Source organism: Pogoniulus pusillus, chromosome 22, assembly GCF_015220805.1.
Source record: "Pogoniulus pusillus isolate bPogPus1 chromosome 22, bPogPus1.pri, whole genome shotgun sequence".
NCBI lineage: Eukaryota > Metazoa > Chordata > Aves > Piciformes > Lybiidae > Pogoniulus > Pogoniulus pusillus.
Window position 1 is genome coordinate 15,209,351 of NC_087285.1, and position 22,991 is coordinate 15,232,341.

General features: G+C 57.6%; 2 protein-coding genes across 6 annotated transcripts; both read left to right on the top strand.

Moving 5' to 3' along the window:
- The first annotated feature begins 265 nt into the window (after positions 1-265).
- GRK6 (G protein-coupled receptor kinase 6) lies at positions 266-16,550 on the top strand. 4 transcript variants are annotated; one of them, XM_064161866.1, is made up of 16 exons: positions 266-468; positions 4,068-4,163; positions 7,023-7,135; positions 7,422-7,499; positions 7,771-7,871; positions 9,101-9,193; positions 9,494-9,557; positions 10,185-10,325; positions 11,007-11,197; positions 11,927-11,964; positions 12,094-12,183; positions 12,275-12,483; positions 12,740-12,877; positions 13,125-13,262; positions 13,417-13,551; positions 15,040-16,550. In XM_064161866.1, exons 2-16 carry the CDS (start codon positions 4,112-4,114, stop codon positions 15,088-15,090), a joined length of 1,632 nt encoding a protein of 543 aa, XP_064017936.1. In that variant the 5' UTR covers positions 266-468; positions 4,068-4,111; the 3' UTR covers positions 15,091-16,550. The 4 variants fall into 4 exon arrangements, with proteins under 4 accessions (XP_064017936.1, XP_064017935.1, XP_064017937.1 ...); XM_064161865.1 differs by lacking the exon at positions 266-468 and adding an exon at positions 501-631; XM_064161868.1 differs by lacking the exon at positions 266-468 and adding an exon at positions 737-788.
- Positions 16,551-17,993: 1,443 nt separating this feature from the next.
- PRR7 (proline rich 7, synaptic) lies at positions 17,994-22,697 on the top strand. 2 transcript variants are annotated; one of them, XM_064161870.1, is made up of 3 exons: positions 17,994-18,081; positions 21,271-21,917; positions 22,014-22,697. In XM_064161870.1, exons 2-3 carry the CDS (start codon positions 21,620-21,622, stop codon positions 22,427-22,429), a joined length of 714 nt encoding a protein of 237 aa, XP_064017940.1. In that variant the 5' UTR covers positions 17,994-18,081; positions 21,271-21,619; the 3' UTR covers positions 22,430-22,697. The 2 variants fall into 2 exon arrangements, with proteins under 2 accessions (XP_064017940.1, XP_064017941.1); XM_064161871.1 differs by having other exon boundaries at positions 22,041-22,697.
- The last annotated feature ends 294 nt before the right edge of the window (positions 22,698-22,991 follow it).

Genomic DNA, 22,991 nt, shown 5'->3' on the forward strand with positions numbered 1-22,991 from the left:
CATCTAGAGCCACCAGCTCAAGCCAAGGAGAAGCAAAAGAGTAACCGCCCACTGCCCTTATAAAGGCCTCTCGGCCCCACCCCCCTGTGATACGGCCCTATCACGACCCCTTTTGCGGCAGAGTGGCAGCTCCACACCCAATCAAATGCAAAGGAAGGCAGGTCTCGCCCCGTGGTGGGCGTGGTTGGCGCTCTCCCAATCCGTTCCGGGAGCGGCGGCTGCGCTCCCTGAGTGACATTTCACCCTCCAATCAGCACCTGCCGCCTCTTCCCGGCACGGCTTCGCCAATGGCACCCCAATGACGCTTGCTTCTCTCTCCCCACACCGTCCTCCCACACCTCCGCCCGCCGTGGGGCCAGCGGGAGGGCAGCGCCCCTGCGGCGGGGAAGAGGCTTCCCTGGTGGGGGCTGGGCCAATGAGAACGCGGCGCGGGAGGAGCGTGGCCGGGCATTGGCGCGCTGGACGCAGGTGGGCGCGGCACGGCGGCGGCGGCGGGGGGAGGCAGCGGCGGGGCGCGGGCCAAGCGGAGGGGAGCGGCGCGAAGCCGGGCGGGAGGCGGCGGTGGTGCCCCCCGGGCCCATGGAGCTAGAGAACATCGTCGCCAACACCGTACTCCTCAAGGCCCGCGAAGGTGAGCGGCGGCGGTGCCGCCGGGCGGACACCAGTGCCCGGAGCAGACTGGGGAAGCGACAGGCCCGGGGCGGTAGTGGGGCAGGCGGGCCCGGGGCAGCTTGGCTGCGGAGCAAGCCCAATGCCTGGAAGGTGCTGGCCAGCCGCTAGCTTGACCTGTGAGTTTGCTGGGCCTCTTCCTAGAGTGGTGTACGCTCCCCGGGGTTCCGGCCGGCCGGGCTGCAGGCTCCGGTAGTGCCTGTCCCCGGGACCCGGCATCGGGTCGTTCGTCCTGGATAGTTGGGGTCATGGCTTGGGAAACGTAATGATGCAGATTGGGCACAGGCCGCCTCAAAGCGCTCGGCTCTATATGAAGCCCCGGCGCTGGGCACTGTCCCGGGAGCCGGGGACTGCTCGTTGGCTCGTGTAGCGTTGCCTCCCGGGGGGTTGAGCCCTCCCCGGGTGGCCTTGCTGCCGCTCAGCGTGGAAGCTGCCGCCAGCCTCCCGCCGGTGCAGGCAGCTGCCGGCCTTGCCCCTTCCAGAGACTGCTCACGCGCCCCCGGTAGAGGGGAAATGGCAGCTGTAGAAGAAAGTTGACTTGAGGCTTGTGAGCTGCTGCTTCCCACACAAGGGCCGGTACCGAAACTGCAGCGGTGAGCTCCACCCCTCCGCCACCTTTACACCATATCGGCCTCTGGTCCACTCAGTGCCAGGAGCTTTGCTGTGGGGCCACAGCCTGCTGCTGCTCCAGGGTCAGGACTGAATCCCAGGGCTGGGATGCGGGATGCAGCCAGCCAGCAGCGGGACTGGCTCAAAGGTTTGGGAGCTGTGCAGAGACATTTCGGTGTGGTATAAGGAGAGGGCTGGAAAGCCTGTCACACAGGAGCCTGGCGCTGTGCAGAGAGGATCGGATTCAGCCAGGCTTTGGGGACTTCATTAGATCACACAAAGTGGTGGGGAAGTACACAGCTCCTCCTGGCCCATGTTGTGCAGCTGGCCAGAGCAAGTCATTCTGGAGCCCAAGGGGCCCACTGAAATCCAGTTAGAAGGCTTCAGAGATTAGATTTGTGGGAGCAAAGAGCAACAAAATTAAATTTACATGGGCAGAATTTTTTTTTGAGCTGCTTGAAAGCCAGACTTTGTGTAGGTACTTCAAGGTACAGTGACCATGGTAGTCCATGACATTATGGTTCATAATAGCAAGGTTTGTATCAAAACCAAATCCAAACAAAACCATACAGTGGCATTTGTGACCTCTAGACATGAGGCCCTGCTTTACACAGTGAGTGACCAGGAGACTGCATTCTGTTGTGCCTTCAACAGAGTGGAGTTTTGTTGCTGGTACAGAACAAGGAAGTGGACAGCTGCTGAGGTGCCTCTCAGTGCTCCTCCGCTGTCTCTCCCCTGGCAGGTATTGGGCAGCTTGGTTGCAGACAGGTATGATGCACTGGCACATTCATGCTGGGCAGTTTCTGCCCTGCACGAGCCACAGGTGGCTGTGCTGCCCATCCATGGCTCTCCCACCCATGGCTAGGTGGCCGCAGTGGATGCTGAGGTGAGCTCAGGCAGCCTGTGTGACAGGACAGAGCCACTTTGCTGGCTGGGTTTGGCGGCAGCACCACATGCTTTGTCCCAGCTCAGCTTTTTTGGGAGCCTCCCGGTCTGCTGTAGGAGTGCGGGGCTGAGATCAGCTTGGACATGCTGAGGGAGCTGCTGACAGCCATTGTCAGCTGCTGCTGTAAGATGACTGTGTTCTGTATTTCCTTCAAACTCTTCTAGGAGGGTTTGGTTCAAGGAAGGTGAAGGATCCTTCCTGCATTGTACTCCTTGCCTATTGGCCTCTGGCAGAGAGACAACAGACCAGCTTTGAGCTGTCACCAAGGCCTGAAGTTCCCATGTGTCTGAGTAGGGGCATACAACCCTTCACTCCATGCCCCAAATGAAGGTGCTGAGAGATTGGTGTGCAGGAGACAAGTTTCCTGTTAGGCTGTTTGCTACAGTGCTGGGAGGGTGGGGGAGAACCATGAAGGCACTGGAGCCTCCTTTCAAAGCAAATAACTCAAGGAAATGCAAGCTGTGATCCTTATCCTCTGGGTGCTGCCTGGCACAGTTCTCCCTTTCCCTGAGTACACTAGGGTTGAGGGTGGCTCATACTTCCATGCTGCCACTTAGTCGTCCCTGTCCATTTCGTTGCCACAAGACATGGCTGACAAGAAGGTGTCTGTGCTGCTGGTTTCTTCCAGCCCTGCTTACCCTTGAGTCACTTCCTTCCTGAGTTTGTACAATCATGCAGCCCAGCTGCTGGTGAGGGGCAGATGTAGTGCAGTGACCCACAGTGTGCCAGGGACTCAGACCTGGGTTTAGTCCCTGGGTGATGGTCCCATCCCACCTGCTTGTCCAGCCAAGGCTTCCTGTGGTGCAGGAAGCTGGATGCCCAGGAGCTGTGTCTAGGATTTGAGGCTGAATTGCATCCACAGTGGAGGAAAGTGTTATGATAGTGTTTCTCAAGAGCTGATAAACAATATTCACCCACCCTGATTTCAGAAAGCCATGCCTTTGGCCCAGCTTTTCCACTGTTTCCCAAGGGAGGTGGAAGACTGTGTGTGTGCGTTGGCACTGGGCAGGGGAAGGCAGTCCCCGGAGGTTGGCTGACCCCAGCGATCAGGAGTATGAGTATTTCAGTATGTAGTGCTCGCTGTGATGTAAATTTTTTGGTCTATCTAGATGCTTTCCCACCCTGTCTTAGAGCACTGAGCATTTGCTCCAGCAGCTGAAGTTGAAATGCTATCAAGTTTGGGGATCTTGTTTTTCCGAGGTGGGCTTATCTCTAGAGAAAGGTGGGAGCGTCCCCACTTCACAGGTGGGAAATTAAAGTGATGAGCCCCGGGCAACGCAGTGAGCTGTCTGTGAAGCTAGGATTAGAGCAGGAATTCCTGTCTCCCAGCTTCATGTCCTCCCTCTGAGAGCCCCTCCCTGAAGTAAGCAATCAGTCTGGAATGAGTAGGTGGCATAAACATCATTAATACAGCAGAAAGAGCTTCACACCGAAGGACTGGCCTGGAGAGGTGATTAGTTATGCAGAGGTCCTGAGGACAGGCTCCGGAGCCAACAACTCTTGTGCAGGCAGAATAACCTGTGGCTTTAGGCACTCCTGCCCTGATTCTTCCACCTTAAATACAAGTTAACCAAGATGTCCAAGTGAAAGGTCATGTTCTTGGTTGAGACTTTGTTCAGCAGCTAGAGTGGTAGGTCTGTCTGCCTCCTCTGGCAGTCAGAGGCTCTAACACTTGTTCCACCAGCCAGGAGACAGTGGTACCACTTTGGTCTCATTTCCCTTACCTGAGCTTGCTTGCATAAATGGACAGAGGATGTATTCTCTCTCAGCTCCAGGCAAGGGTAGGCTGCAGTCAGATGCCCTGACTTCATAACTCGTGGTACCAATGTTGTGTGGTCTGCAGGTGGTGGTGGAAACCGGAAAGGCAAGAGTAAGAAATGGCGCCAGATGCTTCAGTTCCCCCACATCAGTCTCTGTGAGGACCTTCGACAAAGCCTGGGTAAGATGTGGCAGCTAGCAGGAGCTGAGTGGAGCCAGTGGGTGAGCATGTGTGGGAGTTGTGCACCCAAAACAGTCATGTGAGGCTCAGGGATGTGCAATGGGACATGTGCCAGCCAAAGCCCATCCAGGATCGCCTGGAGCTTGGGATGCAGGGGAGAAACGATGGGCAGGTAAGGCACAGCTGTGCAGTGCTCACCACACACTTTCTAGACTAGGATGAGCTTCAAAAGAGAAATGCCACTTTCTCTGTGGAAACAGACCTGCTCAGTGTTGCAGAGTTTTGAAGCATTGCTCTGGGGTTGCCTTTGCATAAACATTATCCTCTGGACTCTCTGGGATTCAGCCCTGCTCTGCAGACTTCTAACACTAATGCAGCAGCTTTTCCTGAGCACAACTGGGTTCCTGCTGTGTGGTTCGGATGAGGGTTGTACAGCTGGGCAGGGCTTGGCCTGTCATTTTAATACTGTACTTTGTACTCTTCATGGTTTGAATGTTGTTTGTGCAGCAGGCTTGGTCCTGAGATCATCTATAACAACTTGAAAGGAGGTTGTAGTGAGGTGGGTGTCGCTCTCTTTTCCTAAGTAACAAGTGATAGGACAAAGGGAAATGGCCTGAACTTGTGCCAGGGAAGATTTAGATTGGACACTAGGAAAAAATTCTATGCTAAAGGGATTGTCAAGCACTGGAACAGGCTGCCCAGGAAAGTGGTGGAGTTAACCACCCCTAGAAGTATTTAAAAGACATGTAGATGTGGTACTGAGGGACATAGTTTAGTGGTACACTTGGCAGTGTTGGGCTCACAGTTGGACTTGATGATCTTAAAGGTCTTTTCCAACCTAAACAATTCTGTGTTTCTATGATTTTATCGTATGAAATTGTTCTGGGACATGAAGGGTGGGAATACTTTGCTTCCTGGGAAGGGGAAAGCTAGTTTAAGTTGTCATTGTGGATTCAGCTGCAAGCTGGAGAGTGGCACAGTGCTGGCCTTGTTTCAGAGCAGGTGTCGCTGGACTGAGTGGTTTTAGGAAATTTCTGTAGCTTCAAGTCCCCACTTCTACCCTGGCCAGGTTTTCCAGGTCCTGGCATCTCCAAAGAGAGGGAGGTCTCCCTTTGAAGACACATGGGACTGTAGCACTTAGAATAACTCAACTTTCATCATCCATCCTGTAACCTCCAAGTGTACAGCAGCTCAGTTCTGATGCTGTGCCCACTGTGCACCACCTCCCAGAGCCTGCTTCAGAGCTAAGAGTAGTCAGACAGGGACTCTACTTTTGATTTTGCTGCAGACTATCTCTCTGGAGCAAGTTCTAAGAGGCTCTCCTTTCAGCTCCCATCTTGGCCATCCCAATTTTTAACTGCTTCTCTGATAGCTTTCCCTCAGCTGATGCCTGTAATCTGCCTGCAGCTGCCCTTCCTGCGTGTGTCCTGACTTGTTTACCAGCATTGAACACCACCTTTGCTGTGCTGTCCTTTTGCCGGTGATGAGTGTTGGTGGTCTGTCTGTCTCTGCTGTCCCACTGTCTGGGACAATGATCTTGTGAAGCTTTAGGAGGTAAACGTCTCAGTGGCTTGCTGTCAGCACCCGTGTCCTCACTTCCCCTTGGGAAGGCATGTGCAAAGTGCTTCTGACTCGGGTGGTTTCTCTATGGAAGAGATGACCCTGTTCCTTGTACTTGGCTCACGCTTTGGCTGGTGTGGTTTGTTTTCTCCTCACAGCCTGCTAGAAAGACATTTAATTCCCATTCCAGAGGCTTGGCAGGACCATGAGTGTGGTGGGCTGGTTGCCCACTGCAGAATTAAGCTCTTTGTGTGCCCTGGCTGCAGGGAGCAACCTTGTGTGAGCCAGGGCAGTGGTGAGGGCAGCCGAAACCTGATCTTGCTGGCAGCGAACTCTCATCTTCCCCAGCCGAAGGGAACTCCTTCCCCTGCAGTTAGAAGGAAACCGGCCAGTGCGGCGGAGCTGGCGAGGCTGCCTCCTCCCACCACAGCCAGCCTCTGCTCTCTCCTGCACCCTCAGGAAGCCACAGTTTCCTCGGGAGAAACTACTGTGTGGGAAGGGGAAGGCTGGCAGTACCCAGCACCAAGGAGTGCTGGAACAGCCCCTGTGTGCTGGTAGATGTCTGTATATCTGCACCTAAGGCAGCCCGCAGCCCACAGCCCTCAGTGGGCATGGCTGTAGCAGAAATCTGTTCTGGCCCATGATCAGACATCTGAAAGGGGAGGGAAGAAAGCAAAAAACTGGAAATACATTGCATAGTCAAAGGGATTTGTGCCTGGGCTCTCAGACTTGAGAGAGGGGTGGGAGAAATCAGAGCTCCAAAGGGCTGCAGGATTTGATGGAGTTGGGGAGAACTAATTACTATGTGCAGCATTAACAGGACATCTGTGGAAATGTTGCCTGCCATTATGATGCTGCTGCTTCCATCTGGGCCTTTGGGAATATGAGTGGTTTGTAAGAGTCATTAGAGCAACTCTTTTGTCTGGAAGGTCTGCCTGGAAATAAGCTTGATGTGTTCTTTGTGTATTTGGAGTAGTCACTCAATCTCAGTGGGGAGAGGATGAAGGAGAAAGCCTCCAGGCAAGCAGGAGACACGAATGTTCCTTGCTAGCAACAAGAGAGGCAGGCTGTGCAGAGCAGCAGGTCCTTCAGGGGAGATCTTCCATAGCTGAACGTAACAGCTCAGTCATGCCTCTTGTCCCCATTGGGCCAACTTCATTGTCCCGGGAGTCTCAGTCTGGAGGGACTGTGAGCTAGCTGACAAGTCACAAGCCTCTCCACTGCTGCCTATGGACCGTGCAGCGGGCTGTGGCTGCTTCTCTGAGGGTTGGCAGTGAGTGTTCTTCTCCACGTTTGCAGAGCGGGACTACTACAGCCTGTGTGAGAAGCAGCCCATCGGGCACATGCTCTTTCGGCAGTTCTGCGAGACACGACCTGAGCTGTCACGCTGCGTCAAGTTCCTGGATGCCGTGGTAAGAGCAACGCCCACTGGGCTCCCCTGAGGGAGGCAGAGATGTTCTTGGCTCCCCGGGCACAAGACCAGTTGGCCCTGGATGTTGCTGAAGGAGAAACCTGTGAATTGCAGTTTCTCCAAGATGGGGCTGGGCCTTTTCTCAGGGAGCTGTTTGCTGGAGATCTGGTTTTCCAGGAAGACACAGCAAAGCTTGGGCAGAGGGTGTTGCAGCTCTGCAGCTGTTGCTCGGTAGCAAGACTCAGTTCCTGGCTGAACCTGCTTCTCATGCTGTTTGCTCTCTGCAGGCAGGGTACGAAGTGGCTCCAGATGAGAAGCGGAAGGAATGTGGGCAGCACCTGATTGAAAAGTACTTGAAGCCAAATGTGAGTAAGAGAGTTGTGTTTGCTGCCTGCAAAGGCACAGCAGTTGGAAAGCTGACATCTGTCATTACCCATGTCCTGCCACAGCAAATGTGCAGGGCAAGACAGAGAGGACAAAGCACAGAGCCACCCAGCACCTTGCAATGAATCTTACTGCTTTTCCCACTGGCTCTAAAGCAGATGGTCACCTGTGTGCTGTTCCTGTTGACTTCTCTTTTCCTGGGAGTACCCTGGGCTCTGCTCCCTATGTCTGACCCCATCCCTTTGTCCCCAGAGTGAGGACCATGTGCCTGAAGTCCCCTCACAGCTGGTGGAGGCCTGTTGTGAGAAACTGGAGCAGGAACCTTCCAAGGAGCTCTTCAAGGAATCCACTAAGTAAGTTGGAGGACTGGGGCTTGCCTTCAGGTTGGACAACAGAAAAGGGTAAATGCTGCCTTTGTCCCTCACGGTCCTTCCTCCAGGAGAATGAGGGCTGGTGCTAAGTAGGGGCTTGAGAAGTTTTGGGATAGTCACTTGCAGCAGAACTGCAGAAAAGCAAATGCAAGGAGCTGCTGTGATCTCTGGGAGCCACTGCAGAAACCTGTCACTGCTCTCACTCTGCCATGGATCTGAGCTGCCGTAGGGGAAGGATCCCATTTCAGCAAGCCTCAGCATCTGGCCATGCTGTTCCCAGTCTTGTGCTTAGATCTCCTAGGCACCCACAAAGCAGACCTGACAGCTGCAGTCCTGATGCCAACAGTCCTGCTGGCTGCAGATGTGACCATTGTGGTTAGATGATGATGGCTGTTTCTACAGGGGTCTAAGGTCTTTTCCCATTGCAGAAGCAGTGGCTGAGATCCTGGCTCAGGGTGCAAAGCAGAAGCTGTTAGGCAAAGCCAGCTTACAGTGCCCCACTCCCCCCTGAAGAGCAGCAGGAGCACATTGCTTCATCGGGCACAGGGCTGTGGCAATGGGTTCGCTTCTGGGGAGCGCTAGCTCCGTGTGTGGCAGCTGGTGTCACTGAATGCAGAGCCTCTGGGCTGGGCACTGCCTGCTCTTGGCAAGCTCTGAAAGGGGAAGAGCCCATCCGCTTCTGCTTAATGCATGTCTCCAGTCTAGACGCTGTGTCTAAGGCTCTTCACTCCGTTGGGCAGCCCTGGTCTCCAAGGCAGTTAGCTCTCCCGAGCCAGATCCCCTGTGGCCTTTTGTGCTGGATATTAATCAGAAACAGAACAGTTCAGTGCCTGCTGCTGAACACTGCTAGCAGCTCTCGGCAGCTGATTGCAGCCTTGAGCAGGCACTTGCTGCTGTGAGCAGAGGGACAATTGCAAAGAGTCCTGTCATCTCCCTTTGTCCCACAGCCTGGGCAGGTGCTGAGAGGCTGCAATTAGCAGTGGTCCCATGGCGCTGTGTTCACCACAGCAGTACCTCCAAGGCGCCCTCCTTTTGCATCAGAGTTAGCATGGAGAGGGCTGGCTGGGCCAGGCCTTTGTGGATGATTTCAGCACCAGGCTGGGTGAAGGGATGGCTCTCAGGGCTGCTGACCTCTTCTTTCCGTGGTCCACTAGCTTCTTCCACAGCTTTTTTCAGCTCTCAAGATCCTTTCTGGCTCTGCTGTCTCCTAGGCTTATCCACGACTACCTGAGTGTGGCTCCCTTTGCTGACTACCTCGACAGTTTGTACTTCAACCGCTTCCTGCAGTGGAAATGGCTGGAACGGTAACACTCTCTGGCACTCTGGGGAGACCTGCACCTTGTTCACACAGGGGATGCCTGAGAAGTCCCTCAGGCACCTTCCTGTGCTGGGCCCAGGCCTTCATCTGCTAATGTTCTCCTTGAAGAGCCTTTATTAGCAGATCAGCAGCCCCAGCCCAGCTTGCTTTACAGGGAAGCAAGGTCTGCTTGAACCTGGGGTTCAGGGGTGAGCCGCAATTTCAGGCCAGGTCCTGGGGGTGGTTTGGGCTTCAGCACCTGCTCTTACCCTGCTCCCATCTCACTCCAGTTTCCTTTCCCCCACAGGCAGCCAGTGACCAAAAATACTTTCCGCCAGTATCGTGTGCTTGGCAAAGGCGGTTTTGGGGAGGTGAGTGACCACCTGTGTGCTCAGGGTACCAGGCAGCCACCACTGCCTGCTGCCAGATGCAGACCTGGGTTGGCTGTCAGGATGCCACAATCTGCTCCAGCACCTGGAGGCAAATGCTGCTGACTGGGGGGCAGTGAGGGCTCTGCACTGCTGTGCTCTGGGCATTGTGTGATCTGTCAGTTCCCATCTGAGATTTTCCCCTCTTGCCAGGCACTGAACGTGTGGAAAGTGTTGCGCCGGGTAGGAAGCAGTGCCCTGTGGTGTGTCCTGCTGCCTGGGCAGAGAGCCAGGTCTCTTCCCTAAGTCTTGGCCAGAGAAACTGCACTCCTGAAAACTGTCACTATCAGGCTTCCCTCTGTTTCTGGAGGAGCCTTCTGTCTTCTCAGGCACCAGCCATGGTGCTGCTGTAGGTGGCAGGGGCACCACAGGTCTCTGCTGCTTACCTGTGACATCTGGACATACCACTGCTCCTCGTGTCCTTGGTTTGACAACAGGCTTCTCACTGACCTCAGAGTGAGACAGGGACAAGGACATCTCTGTCTTGCCATGTCTCTTCCTGAGGAAGAATCTAGCCCACGACCCTGAAAACAGCAGTGGGAGGGTACTGAGCCTTATTCCCTCTTCCAGGTTTGTGCCTGCCAGGTGCGTGCCACAGGGAAGATGTATGCCTGCAAGAAGCTGGAGAAGAAAAGGGTCAAAAAGCGGAAGGGAGAGGCCATGGCCCTAAATGAGAAACAGATCCTGGAAAAAGTGAACAGTAGGTTTGTAGTAAGTACATAGGAATTGCTCTCACTTTGCTGCAGTGGTTGATTCTTCCTGCAACCAGCTGGCCTGGCACCTGTATGCTCCTCACCCTGTGTGAAGAGACAGGAAGAAGTCCTGGCTATTGGGGTAGAATCCTGGTGGCTGCAAATCTCTCCCTGGGGTCAGGCAGGACCTTCTGCTGCCTCACAAGATGACCTAAATGTCCCCAAAGTCAGACCCAAACACCCATCTGGTCTCACAGGCACTTTATTAGCCTCTGGGGCAGAAGAAAGCAGTGAGAACTGTCTCTCCACACAGCCAAGTAGGCAGAAGCCTAGCACCGAGCTGTGATGAGGAGCTCTCCCTGGCCACACAGATGTGGACAGACTCAAACCTCCCTTTTTGGAGGATTCATCTCATGTCACCCTGGGGTTGCTGTTGAGTGTTGTTTTCCCTTGAAGGGAAGCAGTTCTGACTCGCAGAAATAGTATCCTCCCTGCCTGAGGAAAGCTAGGGGTGTGCTGGGACTGCTGGGCACTTCCAAGTCCTCCCTGGGTTTGCACAGTTCTGCCTCTATCTCCTCTGCTGGCAAAGGCCCAGTTCTGCTGCCCATGGGTGGCTGCTTGGGTGACGGTGCCCATCAGAGTGTGTGCACCTCCCTTTTCCAGCTGTGTCTTCTAACAGCCTTTCTGCCCTGAATTGCAGGTGAGCTTAGCCTATGCATATGAAACTAAAGATGCTCTCTGCCTAGTGCTGACCCTCATGAATGGAGGGGACCTCAAGTTCCATATCTACCACATGGGAGAAGCTGGCTTTGAGGAGCCCCGGGCAGCATTCTATGCTGCCGAGATCTGCTGTGGCCTCGAGGACTTGCACCAGGAGAGGATAGTGTACAGGTGCGCACTGCCTGCTCCCTGCTGGGAAACCTTGTACGGGCTGCAGGAGTGAGAAACTGTTCTTGCTTAGCCTACCTGGGTCTGCCTGCTCAGGAAAATAAGCTCAGGCTTAAAAGCAGCACAGAGCTGAGTGAGAGGGGATCAGGAACGGAAAGCCGATGTCCTGAGAGAGACCAGAAAGCTTAGCTTGGCTTCCTCAAGCTGGTAAAAGAACACAGCCGAGAACAGGATGTGATCATGCTGTGAATGCCTCAGGGCAGGCACTTGGGTGCTTAACTTCACGCAGTATTGACACTAGAACAAAGGAGGTAGGCTGCCCTGATAGCTCCAGACAGAGCTGGGCTGGAGGGAGAACACTGTGTGATGGAGTTGGGGATAGCATAGCTAAACACGGGCTGGAAAGTCCTCCCTAGTCCTGCCCTTGGTCAGAGTAAGCAAAGAAATATTCTGTGCCATCTGTCTTGCACGGCCTGCCCCATGGTGAGCTCTGCACCTGCAAAGAAGAAACCAGCCACAGGCTCACTGCTTCCTTGCTGAGGATTGAAGATTATCATAACCTGCTCCTCTGCCTGAGAGAGGAATGCTTGCAGGGCTGACTCCAGGGCAGGGAGTGAGGGGAAGGTTATCTGTGTGCCTGAGACATCCTTCTGCTGTTTATCTGTGACTTCATGAGATGACACTGTTCCTTGTGTCCTCTGCTTCTTGTTAATCAAGTCTCTTCCTTCCTAGGGACCTGAAGCCAGAGAACATATTGCTGGATGACCATGGTGAGTGCAGGCCAACAAAAGCCCTGGGCATAGGTCTTTCTCTCCTCCTGTGCTTGAATCAGGATTATTGGCAGCTTCAGATGTTGTCCCCTGATCTTGTCTGGTTCATTTGCCTTCTCCTCTGTGCAGGTCACATCCGTATCTCAGACCTGGGGCTGGCTGTGCATGTGCCAGAGGGCCAAACAATCAAGGGCCGTGTGGGGACAGTTGGCTACATGGGTAAGTGGCCCTGGCTGAATCAAAAAGTGGTCTCTGACTGCATATGTGTTCTCCCTGCACTCACACGTCCCTCACCTTCGCTCCCGTGTAGCTCCAGAGGTGGTAAAGAATGAGCGTTACACCTTCAGCCCAGACTGGTGGGCTCTGGGCTGCCTGGTGTATGAGATGATCGAGGGACAGTCGCCCTTCCAGCAGCGCAAGAAGAAGATCAAGCGGGAAGAGGTGGAGCGGTTGGTGAAGGAAGTGCAGGAGGAGTACTCAGAGAAGTTTTCACCCTGTGCCCGCTCCCTCTGCACCATGGTATGAGTCTGTCCTTGTCCCTTTGCTCTCACTACTCCTTTGCACAGCAAGGAGAATATCAAGCCTGGTCTGTGTAGAGGTGCCAAGTTTCCTTGCTCTGGCTCTGATGCAAGAGGGTCTGAATTGTCTTTATTCCCAGCTGCCTGGCAGGCCTGTGCTGTTCCTAGAGTCATACTGCAGGACCCTGGCTGACCTCAGGGCTGCTCCTGCCTGAAGCACCCTCCAACCCAGGAAACTGATTTCCTCTGTGTTGCAGCTTCTGTGCAAAGACCCTCTGGAGCGCCTGGGGTGCCGAGGTGCTGGGGCCAAGGAAGTGAAAGAACACCCTCTCTTCAAGCATCTCAACTTCAGGAGGCTGGAAGCAGGCATGCTGGACCCTCCATTCAAGCCAGATGTAAGTGCCTGTCTGTACCCTGACCTCTTTAGTCCTTGTTTCTGCAAAGGGAAACAGGAGCCCTGCAGTGGCTCACCTGAGGAGATAACACCCATTCTCTTCCTTCATGTTTCTTGAGTCTGGCAGGGCTTGACACAAGCTCTTGGCTGCAGGAAGAGTAGGACTGTCCTTGGCCACATGCCATAGTTAGTTGAAGTGGTGGCATCTTAATGGAGCCTGGCATTAGAGCCATCTTTGTGCTGTTTAGCCCCAGGCTATCTACTGCAAGGATGTTCTGGACATCGAACAGTTCTCCACAGTGAAAGGGGTGGAGCTGGAGCCCACAGACAATGACTTCTACCAGAAGTTTGCTACAGGAAGTGTGTCCATTCCTTGGCAGAATGAGGTGAGTTTGCAGGACAGGCGTTTGCTCCTGTTTGTGCCCACCTCGTGCTGGGCAGTGTCCTGCAGGGTTTGTGTTGTCCCTGGCACACTTGCACTGGGCGGATGCCCTGGTGCTTTGTGTGGCAGTTGCTGCAGCCATCTTTGTCCTTTTCCAGATGATTGAGACAGAGTGTTTTAAGGAGCTGAATGTCTTTAGCACAGATGGCACAGTGCCCCCTGACTTAGACTGGAAGGGGCAGCCTTCTCCACAGCCCAAGAAGGGCTTGCTCCAGTGCTTATTCAGCAGACAGGTAAGAGTGCCCAGTGATGTTTTTTCCCCAACAAGTTCTCCAGCAACACCAAGCTCACTCCTGCCTGTGCCAGACAGATATGACAGGGAGGTGGGCATGACAGGACAGCAGGCAAAGTCTCCCCCTGTGCTCAGTGGCCAGACCCCAGGGCTCTCAGGAGGATGCACACAAGGCTGCATTACCTGTCTGGCACTCCTCACACTGGTGAAGTTGAGGGGGTTGTTCTGACTGTAGTCACACAGGAAGAGGGATGTTGGTGAAGGCACTAAAATAGCAAGTCTGGTCCTTTCCCACATGAATAACACCATCCCTGAAGGAGACCTTGCTCTTGGAATCAGCTCCTGGGCTCCCCAGAGCATTTCTGCCAGACCTTGAACAGGCAGATTGAGCAGTGCTTTCGAGGGATGAGAACAGAAATCTTGCAGCTGCTGCCTGCCTGTCTCCTCTGCCCAGAACAGTCTTTGCCTTCTTTCTAGGACAGGCAAAGTTTGGGCTGCTGCCTCTCAACAGCTGCCTGCAGATGTGGGACTCAAGTATGGTTGGCTCTGGACCCTCTCTAAGCCACCCAGTGCTGACTCCTGCTTCTAGTTATGCATCCCTGTGCAGGGGGCTGCCTCAATCAGAGCTACCTCTGGGCAGGGGTGTCTAGCCCTTGTGAGGTGGGAAGAAGCTGTCAAAGGATGAGCAGCTGCCTGTAGCAGGAGCTGAGCTGTGATTTGCCACGTGTTTTCTCTTTCCAGAGGTGAGCAGTCTCCCCAGCTGCTCTGTTCAGGGAAATGCCTGGTGGCCCATGGACGTGGCAAGATCTGGGAAAGAGGAGTGTTGTCCTTCAGTGCCTATCCCCTTACCCCAGCAGAGCACAAGCTGCTTCTTGTTCTAACTGCCCCCTGAGCCACTAATCCTGCTTCTGTGCTCTTGCTGCCTCTGTTGAGAAGGCCTTGCCCTCAGCTTGAGCCAAAGCTGCCCCTGCATCACTGCTTCTGAGAGCTGTGCTCTCAGGGGCTATGGGAAGTTTCCTTCACTCCTCTCTTTGGATGTCCAGGACACACTGAAGGGTTGAGAAACCATGAAGGGTTTGACATTGCTCTGTGCTCAGACTCCCATTCCAGCAAAAAAGGGCTTCAGCTGCTTCTACAACTGTCTGAGCCCTCAGCAGAGCAGATCATCTGTGCTGGCACTGAGCTGTCTCCCTGGGTGGCTTTAGTCTGCAGAGCCCATCTTCATCCCAGCCTCTGATCTAGTCAGCTATGTGCTCACTAGTCTGCCTGCCAGGAGCTGAATCCCCAGATGCAGCTTGACTGTTTCTCTGCAGACCTGGACCCTTTTCCAGCCACCTTGTCTCCCTGTAGCTCTTCAACATGCAGGCTGGAGGGGCCTGGCCCTTCCTTGTCAGAGGGCAGCTGCAGGCTGGGTTGTGTGACCATGCTCACCCTCTGCTTGCTGTGCTCCACTCTCCCTCCTCCCTCTCCTTGCCTTTTCTGACTTCAGGACTGTTGTGGAAACTGCAGCGACAGCGAGGAAGAGCCCACCCGGCTGTAGAGCACAGCTTGTTCTCCAGCCCTTGGCACCCCCTTGCCTCTCCAGGTGCTCAGCAGAACAGCCCAGCCTGTGAAGGACAAGGTAGCAACGGCCTCACGAGGTGGATTTGTTTACAGCTCTACACGTCCATATTTGAAGACTGTGAGGATGACTCCAGGGCTGGTGGCAGCACACAGCTTGGGTCGAGGTGCCTCTGACTGCTGGCAAGCCCTCGTCTCCAAAACAGGCCTGGACACTTCTCAAGCTGCCACTTGTAATTGTGCCGCTGCAGGCTGCCGGCTGTTGCTCCCCTCCTGAGCCCAGGGTGGGAGGGAAGAATTGCACTGGCGTGGGCTGAGGCCAGACTGGAGCAGCTCTGCTGACACATTCCACGGTGCCAAAGTGGCACTGCAGGTCTGGTGTATATTTATATATGTTGGTCTGTACATATCACATGTCAGTTTTTAATCTATAGGGTGGGGCCTGCACTGCCCCCACCCTGTCACAGGCACAAATGTCCTCCTATGGGGAGAGTGACTGTCCCAGTTTTGTACCAGGGAGTCCTGGGCAGAGGCCTTCTGTGCCTTGAGGTGCCTAAAGCATCTTTCCTCCCTGAGGAGTCCCTGTCTCCATCAGAGTCCTCTGCTCAGCCCCTAGGCACAGAAACTGCTGTTCCAAAGCGCCTGCTTTTGCGTCCCGGCAGCAGGGCGTCACTGCCTCATCTTCGCTTCCCTGTCTGCTGGAGCCTGTTTCCTCCTGCCTCGTCTCACACATGCTGCCAGGTCTGGGAAGCCAATCCTGGCCCCCCTCTCAAAACCAACAGCAGGCAGCCCGTGGCCCAGTAAGACATGGCTGCTCCCACAGCATCTGCTCAGAAGTTACCTGCTGCTGGGTCCAAAGGGTTGGTCTGATCCCCAGTGTGATGCAGGATGGTCCCAGCTCAGTTCCACCAGCTCTGGACCAGCCATCCATTTGTGCTAGAGGTGCTGCAGTCCCCAGGCCCTGATGTCGGAGGAGCAGACACATAAGAGACCCTGCTTTCAGGGAGCAAAGCTGTGGTAAAGAGAATGCCCCTTCCTAGGGTCACACTGAGCTGTAGCCCAAGAGTGAGCAGGGCTGAGACTAGCCAGGCTGCCATACTGGCTTTGTGTACATAGCCAAGGATCCTGGGGAGCCAGCACAGCTCTTGTGCCTAAGAGCAGGGCAGGAGTTGGGAGGGACTGGAGCCCAGCATGTCCCTCTGGAGAGCCTTGCGGGGCTCATGCCACCACCTTGTCTGGTTCCCTTTTGTGCACACTTGTGCCAAATGTATCTGTTCTCTGTGTGTCTCTTTGTGTATGTGCACATGCATGCACGTGTGTGCAGCGTGCTGCCTTGTGCTCATTCTGAGCCAGGCCCCCCGGGGGGGCCGAGCACCTACTTGGACCTGTGGTATCATTCGCTTGCCTTGCACTAAAGTTTGAGAGTATTTAAGTTTTTAACCTTTTGTTAAGTGTAAGATTGGCTGTGCCTTGTAATGTCATTGTGTCAAGGGTGGCCCACACCAGGTCATACAGGATAGGTGGCTGTAAGGAAGAGAAGAGCAGAGACACCCCCATTCCTGGGCTGCAGTGGGCTCTGTTGGTGCCCTTGTCTTTCAAGGAAGGGCTGGGGCTGAGCCCTGGGAATCTCTGGTGACCTTCAGTGGCTTCTCCTGGGTGCTTTGGGGCATGATGGGTACAAGGCCTTGTACCATTTGAGTGCTCATCTGTCCTTGGCACAGCCCCTCTTGGCCGTCATGAATGTACTGTGGGACAGGGCAGGATCCTGCTTCCCAGGCATTGTGCATTACTGCTTGGGGCAAATGTGAAAAGGGGACCTTGTGCTGGCACAGAGCTCTGCCCCCTTCACCTGAGGGACAGCCTCTGGAAGCAGGCACAGGGCTTGAGCAGGGTTAAGGTCATGACAGACACCAGGGGGAAGCATGCAAAGAGGGGGAGGCTGGTCAGGGTGGGTGCAGGGTGGGTGGGGTCCGGGGCTGGCAGCAGCGTTGTGTGCAGTGCTGGGGGGGGGGGCTGCACACAGCTGCACAGGGATGAGAATAGCAAGTGCGGCTGGGTAGCTAGGGAACAGTTGCTATGGGAGCAGGCCAAGGAGTTCTCATACTCGGAGGGGGCATCTTGGGGTAAAATCCAGGAATTTTCTGTAGCCATGAAAAGAAGGCAGGCAGGGTGGGAGGATGGGGATTGCTGCTCCCATCACTGTAGCCTACCATCACTGCCTGGGCTGTGGCACCTCAGCACTGTGGTCCCGAGGTCACCAGCACGTTGGTGTCTTTCACACGGTCACTGTGACTCTTGGGGGCAGAGCTGAGGACTGGGCAGCCCGTGGCTGGGCATGGAAGGAGGCCCTGCCTATCCGCAGCTTCCTGCAGTCCAGTGGTGTCCCAGCCCTGGCATTTAGAGTGTGCCTTGTCCCCATTCCTGTCCTTGCTGCGAGGGGGCAGTGTGTGGGCGAGGAGTTGCTGGTGTACAGCTGGAGCTGGTGGGTCTGGGCCCCGTGGATACAGTGGGGTCCTAGATGAGCTCTGGGTGAGTCCTGCACGTCCTGAATGCTGCCCTGAGCTGTGGGGTTGTGGCGGCAGCCCTGGCACACGATTTTCAGGGGTGAAGGATGCGCTCAGCTGTTGCCTGGGCAACGGCTCCTCCTCCAGCCCACCATGTGGCTCGGGAAGCGCTCCCCCGCCTGCCCCCCTCCCCCCCCAGCCGCCATGGGGAAGGGGAAGGCAGCTCCCGGCCCCTGGCACTGACGGGGCCGGAGGCCTGGCTCCCCCTACCTACCCTCGCCCTGGCATGATACCCGCGAGTCCATCCGTGTCCCCCACCTCTGCGTTACTCATGCCTCAAAGGAGCACCCGAGCCCCCCTGCCTGCCGAGGGTGCTGCTTGGGCATCCCCACAACCGTCGAACCGTCACCGCCGGGCTGCCACGGCCGCGCAGTGAGGGCCGATCGCGGGAGACTAGTTCCAGCAAGGTGAGTGGGGGGCGAGGGAGACATGGCCACCACGGCCCTGCTTTGAGGAAGACACTGGTGCTTGGCCAGCGGCCGAGCCCGTTCTGCCCGGCTGTGGCAGGATCTGGCTGCCAGCACGCGGCTTCCCCGGGTCGTCCCATGGCCGGCATTGAGGATGTCCTTCCAGTCAGGCCCCGGCAGAACAATGCACTGTGTGTGCATCCGCAGCAGTGCCCGCCGCGCTGCCCACGGGGAGGAAGTGGCAGCGGGGTTACCATCTGCGTAGGGTACCCACGCCCTGTCACTTATCTAGCCTCTATCCCCGGCACCCAGTGGGCTTTATGGCCCCGAAGCTGGCACAGCTCTGCCCTGGAACCACGGTTCTGCTGTTCCTGGCATGGCATCAGAGCGTAAAGAAGGGAAAGTGTCCGCCCTTGCCCCTGGCGTAGGCACAGTCCCCAGAGTCCAGGGACTGTGGACATCTGCTTCATGCAGAGCAGAGAAGAGCTGGTGACAAATGGCCACGGGAGACAGCACAGGGGAACAAGCTCGGGCCAGGCCCTTGGGAGGTCTGCCCGGGGACCAGAGCAGTCCTTCACCGTGCCAGGTGACCCCAGGATAGCACCTTGTGTTGCTCAGTGCCGCCTCTGACCCTTGCTTGCCTCGGGCCGGAACAAGCCACATGTCTCACTGCAGAGACAGGGCAGGAGCCGTTAAGGTCTCGTTAGTGGCTAAGCTGCCCTCCCTGCCCCGGTCGCTATGGTGCTTTGGATGTCATCGCGGGGGAGCGCGTGGACATCGCCCCCTGAGGCGGCTGCGTCTGGCACCAGAGGAGCGGGCAGTTGGCAGCCCCGGCCAGCCCTAGGGTGAATGTACGGCTGCCGGAGGGGGGAGCCCGTGGCATCTCTCCGCAGGGCCTCACAAGGCTGTCATTCCCCACCCACCCCGGCCGTGGGGCTGTCACCTGGGAATCCCGGGCCCGCGCCCCGGGGGACTCTCACGGCCACTCCTGGGGATGCCAAGGCCATCATGCCACCGGCAACCCGCGGCTGTTCCCCGGGAGGAGGGGAAAGGAGGATTCTCGTGGCAGCGCCCATTCCCCCAGTCTCATGAGGGACCCTGCCGGTAGCTCGCCCCTGGTCGGCGGAGGGTCTCGGGGAAGAGGGGGAGGGGGTGCGAGGGGCCCGGCGGCTCCTGGGTCCCTCCCCGAGTCGAGGGCGGAGCGGCGGGGCGGGAGCCCGGGCGGGGCGGCGCGCGGCGACGGCGCGGGAGCGCTCACCGGAGACAAAGGCAGCGCCGGGAGGCGGCGGCGCCGCGCACCGGGCGCGCACCGGGCCCCCTTCCCTTCTCCCTCCCCCCACCCCCACCCCGCCCCCCCCCTCCTCACCTATGTCCTATGGAGCCGCCGCCGCCCGCCGCCTGAGCCACGTGCGCCGCCGGTAACGGGAGCCGCGGAGGGAGCGGGCGAGGCGCCTCCGCCTGTTGCGCGGAACGGAGGCAGCGGGACCGGGGAGGGGGAGTGTGGGGTCTCCGTCACCGGGAACTGACGGTCGGGGCGGAGGCGTGCGGCGCGTACCGGGGCGCGCGCCCACGGGGAGAAGGAGGAAGAGAAGGAGGTGGTTGCCGTCGCGCCCGGCACCGGAGAGGTCCCTGCCAGGGTTCTCCCCCTCCGGCCGAAGACGCCGGGCGGGTATGCGACGCGGACAGCGGGTCCCAGGCCGCGGCTGGGGAGGGCACACGGAGCGGCCCGGGGGTACCGGCGGGGCCCTGCTCGGTGGCTGCTTCCAGCCTGGCAGACAGTCCATTCCCCGCCCGGCGTGGGTGTCTCCCAGCCCAGCCTCCGCGCCTGCCCTAGTCCGCGCGTCCCCGGCTCCGGCAGCTCCGTTCCCTCCCGCTCCCCCAGCTGCAAACGCCCCCGTTTTCTCCGTGCCGCCAGCCCGTCCTGCCCTAGTTCCCGGTGTCCCGTTACCCCGGTGTTCGACCCACGGCCCTTCCCTCCTCTCTGGGATATCTCCACGGAGATACCCAGGCCAGAAGCCTGTTGAAGCTGGGGTCAGTGAGTTGTGCCCGCTACAAGCTGGCCTTAGCTGGGGACCCCGAAAGAGGCACCCCCTCCCCAAACACCCAAAGCTCTATGCTGCCTCTGGCCCCGCTTTCGTCTAAGTGATGATTTACCCACCACTGCCTACAGTGCCGGGTGCTGCCTGCTGAAATGGAGCCGGGGTTTCTTGACCTTTTCTTCCCCCACATCTTTCCTTCCTTCTGGATGGGCATGGCCTCTGGCCCCACTGCTTTTCCTGATGCCCCACCTGTCCCCTTGGCACCCACTGATTCTGCCGTGGGTCCCACTGCCGGCAGCATGACCCCAACCCATTGGGCAGTGGGAGAATCCCACACCCCTTCACTGAGCAAAGACACATGGGAGCGTGATGGTGTCTCCATGGCCGCCCTGCCATCAGCTGCTGCCGCTCCATTGCTTGCTCTCCTTCCCACTGATGAGCCTGTTTTCTCCCACACCATGATAATAATAATCATCATGGGTGCTTGCGTGCCTGCCTGCAAGCACCCATGGATGCTGCTCCTTGCTCACTGGTGTGCATGCTCCCCCTGGCACATGCTGTCCCTGTTCAGTGCTCAACTGGACGTAACTGAGCTGTCACCCTGCCTAAAGACAAGGACCTGACTAGTGACAGTTCCCATTGACATCACACCCTACCCTGTATCACCATGTCAGGGTGCCGCCATCCCCCGAGCCTCCTCTGCGGCCACGAGGCCAGTGGTGCACGTGCTCAGGCCAGCACCACGTGCCAGAGGCAGTGGGCAGCTCCACATACTCCTTTTCCTCCCCGAGGCACCCTGCCTGCTGTGGGGTGCCTCGGGGTACTGAGCTACCTGGGCTCTCCAGCTGATTTCGGGTGTTCTGGGTGGGAAAGAGGAGGGGATGGCAGCAGATGCCTTCTGATCTTAAAGGCATCAATGCTGTGGGGCCTCAGCACGCATCTCCTGCCCTAGAGGGCCCAGCACCACCACAACAGGGTGCTGGAAGGGGTGCGGATTAGCAGCCGTGAGGGCGACGGTGGAGGGGTGCTCATGGGGCTGAGCATGGCTCCGCACCGGCTGCGGCTGCTGCTGCGCATGTGGAATGAATCACCATAGGAACGGGACTACCGCGTCCCCGCCATGCTCACACTCACGTCTGTCTCGTTGCAGGGCCCCCTCCCCGACGACACCCTCCCAGCGATGGGCAGTGGGACACCACCGGCCCCATCCCCCCACCACCCGCCCCACCGGCCCCCTGCCCCACCACCCACCCAGCGCACCCAGGCCTGACCCAACTGCTCCAGCCCCCCACAGCTCCATGGCGAGGATGGACCCCTGACGGTGGGCACCCACGGGCCGAAGGAGACGCCGCTGGGCACGGCCCAAGGAGATGCCCTCGGCAGCCCTGACAGCATCGGGTGCTGCCCTGGCCCTGCCACCGCCGCCCTAAGCATCCCGTCCCCCACCCCGAGGGCAGAGAGAGAGAGGCAGGGGCCTCCCCCCGGGGCCGTCAGCCAAGATGGTGATGTCCCAGGGCACCTACACGTTCCTCACCTGCTTCGCGGGCTTCTGGCTCATCTGGGGGCTCATCGTGCTGCTGTGCTGCTTCTGCAGCTACCTGCGGCGGCGGGTGAAGCGGCAGCAGGAAGAGCGGCTGCGGGAGCAGAGCCTGCGTGCGCTGGAGCTGGAGCCGCTGCACTACGAGGGTTATGGGGGCAGCCCCCCCGGCATCGCCATTCCCCACCGCCTCCGCCTCGAGCCCCACCATCATCACCCTCACCACATCCCACCCCCTCGGCCCTGGAGCTGTCGGCACGGTAAGGAACGGGGAGGGGTTCTCGGTGTTCCCGGATGGGATTTTTTTTGCGGGACGAAATAGTGCGAGAGCCGGGGCGCAGCATTAACGGCAGTAGGGGTCCGGGGGGGGCTTTGCCTTGCAGAGTCAGATCTGTCAAAGCCGCCGTGTTACGAGGAAGCCCTTCTGATGGCGGAGCCCCCACCGCCGTACAGCGAGGTGCTGATGGACACGCGGGGGCTCTACCGCAAAATCAACGCCCCTTTCCTGAGCCACGAGCGGCTGGAGAAGCAGGAGCAGCCCCCCAGCTACAAACCCCTTTTCCTGGACGCCAGTTACGGTTCGGCACTGCACCTGCCCCGCTCGGCCAGCCCCGGCCATGCCTGCCCGGACCTCTACCTGCAGGCAGAGTGCTCCCCACGCATGTTTCCCAGCTGGACGGACTCGGAGCTCAGCAGCAGGGATACCTACGAGCCGGGACCCTGGCACCTCCCAGTCTCCATGCCCCTCTTCGGCAGGACTACCGCTGTCTAACAGCGGCCTCGGGGGACCCCCGGACCTTATCATGGGTACCTCTCCGGCACTAGGGGGGTGGTTTTGGTTGCCCGCATCACCCTGGGGACACCAGCCCTGGCATGGGCCATCGCTGCCGGCGTGGAAGGGGCTGGTTCCCCATTTGGCCCCTGCCAGCCTCCCTGTGGCTGGGGGCCCCCCATGGCTGGGGGCGCTGGGGACCTGGACTCTACTCTGTTTCTTAAATTTTTTGTTTGTTACAGTTTGAGAATAAAAGTTTGTGGCTCGGGTTTGCCTCCCAGAGGGCTGGCATCGTGAGACCCCTGCGGGGCAGAGGCAGTGTCCCCCGCCTTATCGCGACCCTCCCTGCCTCCCCCTCCAGCAGGCTGTAGCCCCCCATGGGAGTCGCTTTATTTATTAACAGACATGAGCACACCGCCAGTACAGAACTTGTGCTTTCCAAAAACAGTTACTGGGGGGTGGGGGGAAGAGAGGGGCCAAGCAGGGGCCAAGCTGGGGGAAAGAAAGGGGATCCCAGCGAGGAAGGAGTGGAAGGGTAAAAAGCCCACCGCCAGCTCCCTGC

Coding starts and splice junctions, on each gene's coding strand:
- PRR7 (XM_064161870.1), top strand. CDS start 21,620: ATGGTGATGTCCCAGGGCACCTACACGTTCCTCACCTGCTTCGCGGGC. Junction 21,918..22,013: donor GCCCTGGAGCTGTCGGCACG/GTAAGGAACGGG, acceptor TAACGGCAGTAG/GGGTCCGGGGGGGGCTTTGC.
- GRK6 (XM_064161865.1), top strand. CDS start 580: ATGGAGCTAGAGAACATCGTCGCCAACACCGTACTCCTCAAGGCCCGC. Junction 10,326..11,006: donor AAGTGAACAGTAGGTTTGTA/GTAAGTACATAG, acceptor CCTGAATTGCAG/GTGAGCTTAGCCTATGCATA. Junction 12,484..12,739: donor CCCGCTCCCTCTGCACCATG/GTATGAGTCTGT, acceptor TCTGTGTTGCAG/CTTCTGTGCAAAGACCCTCT.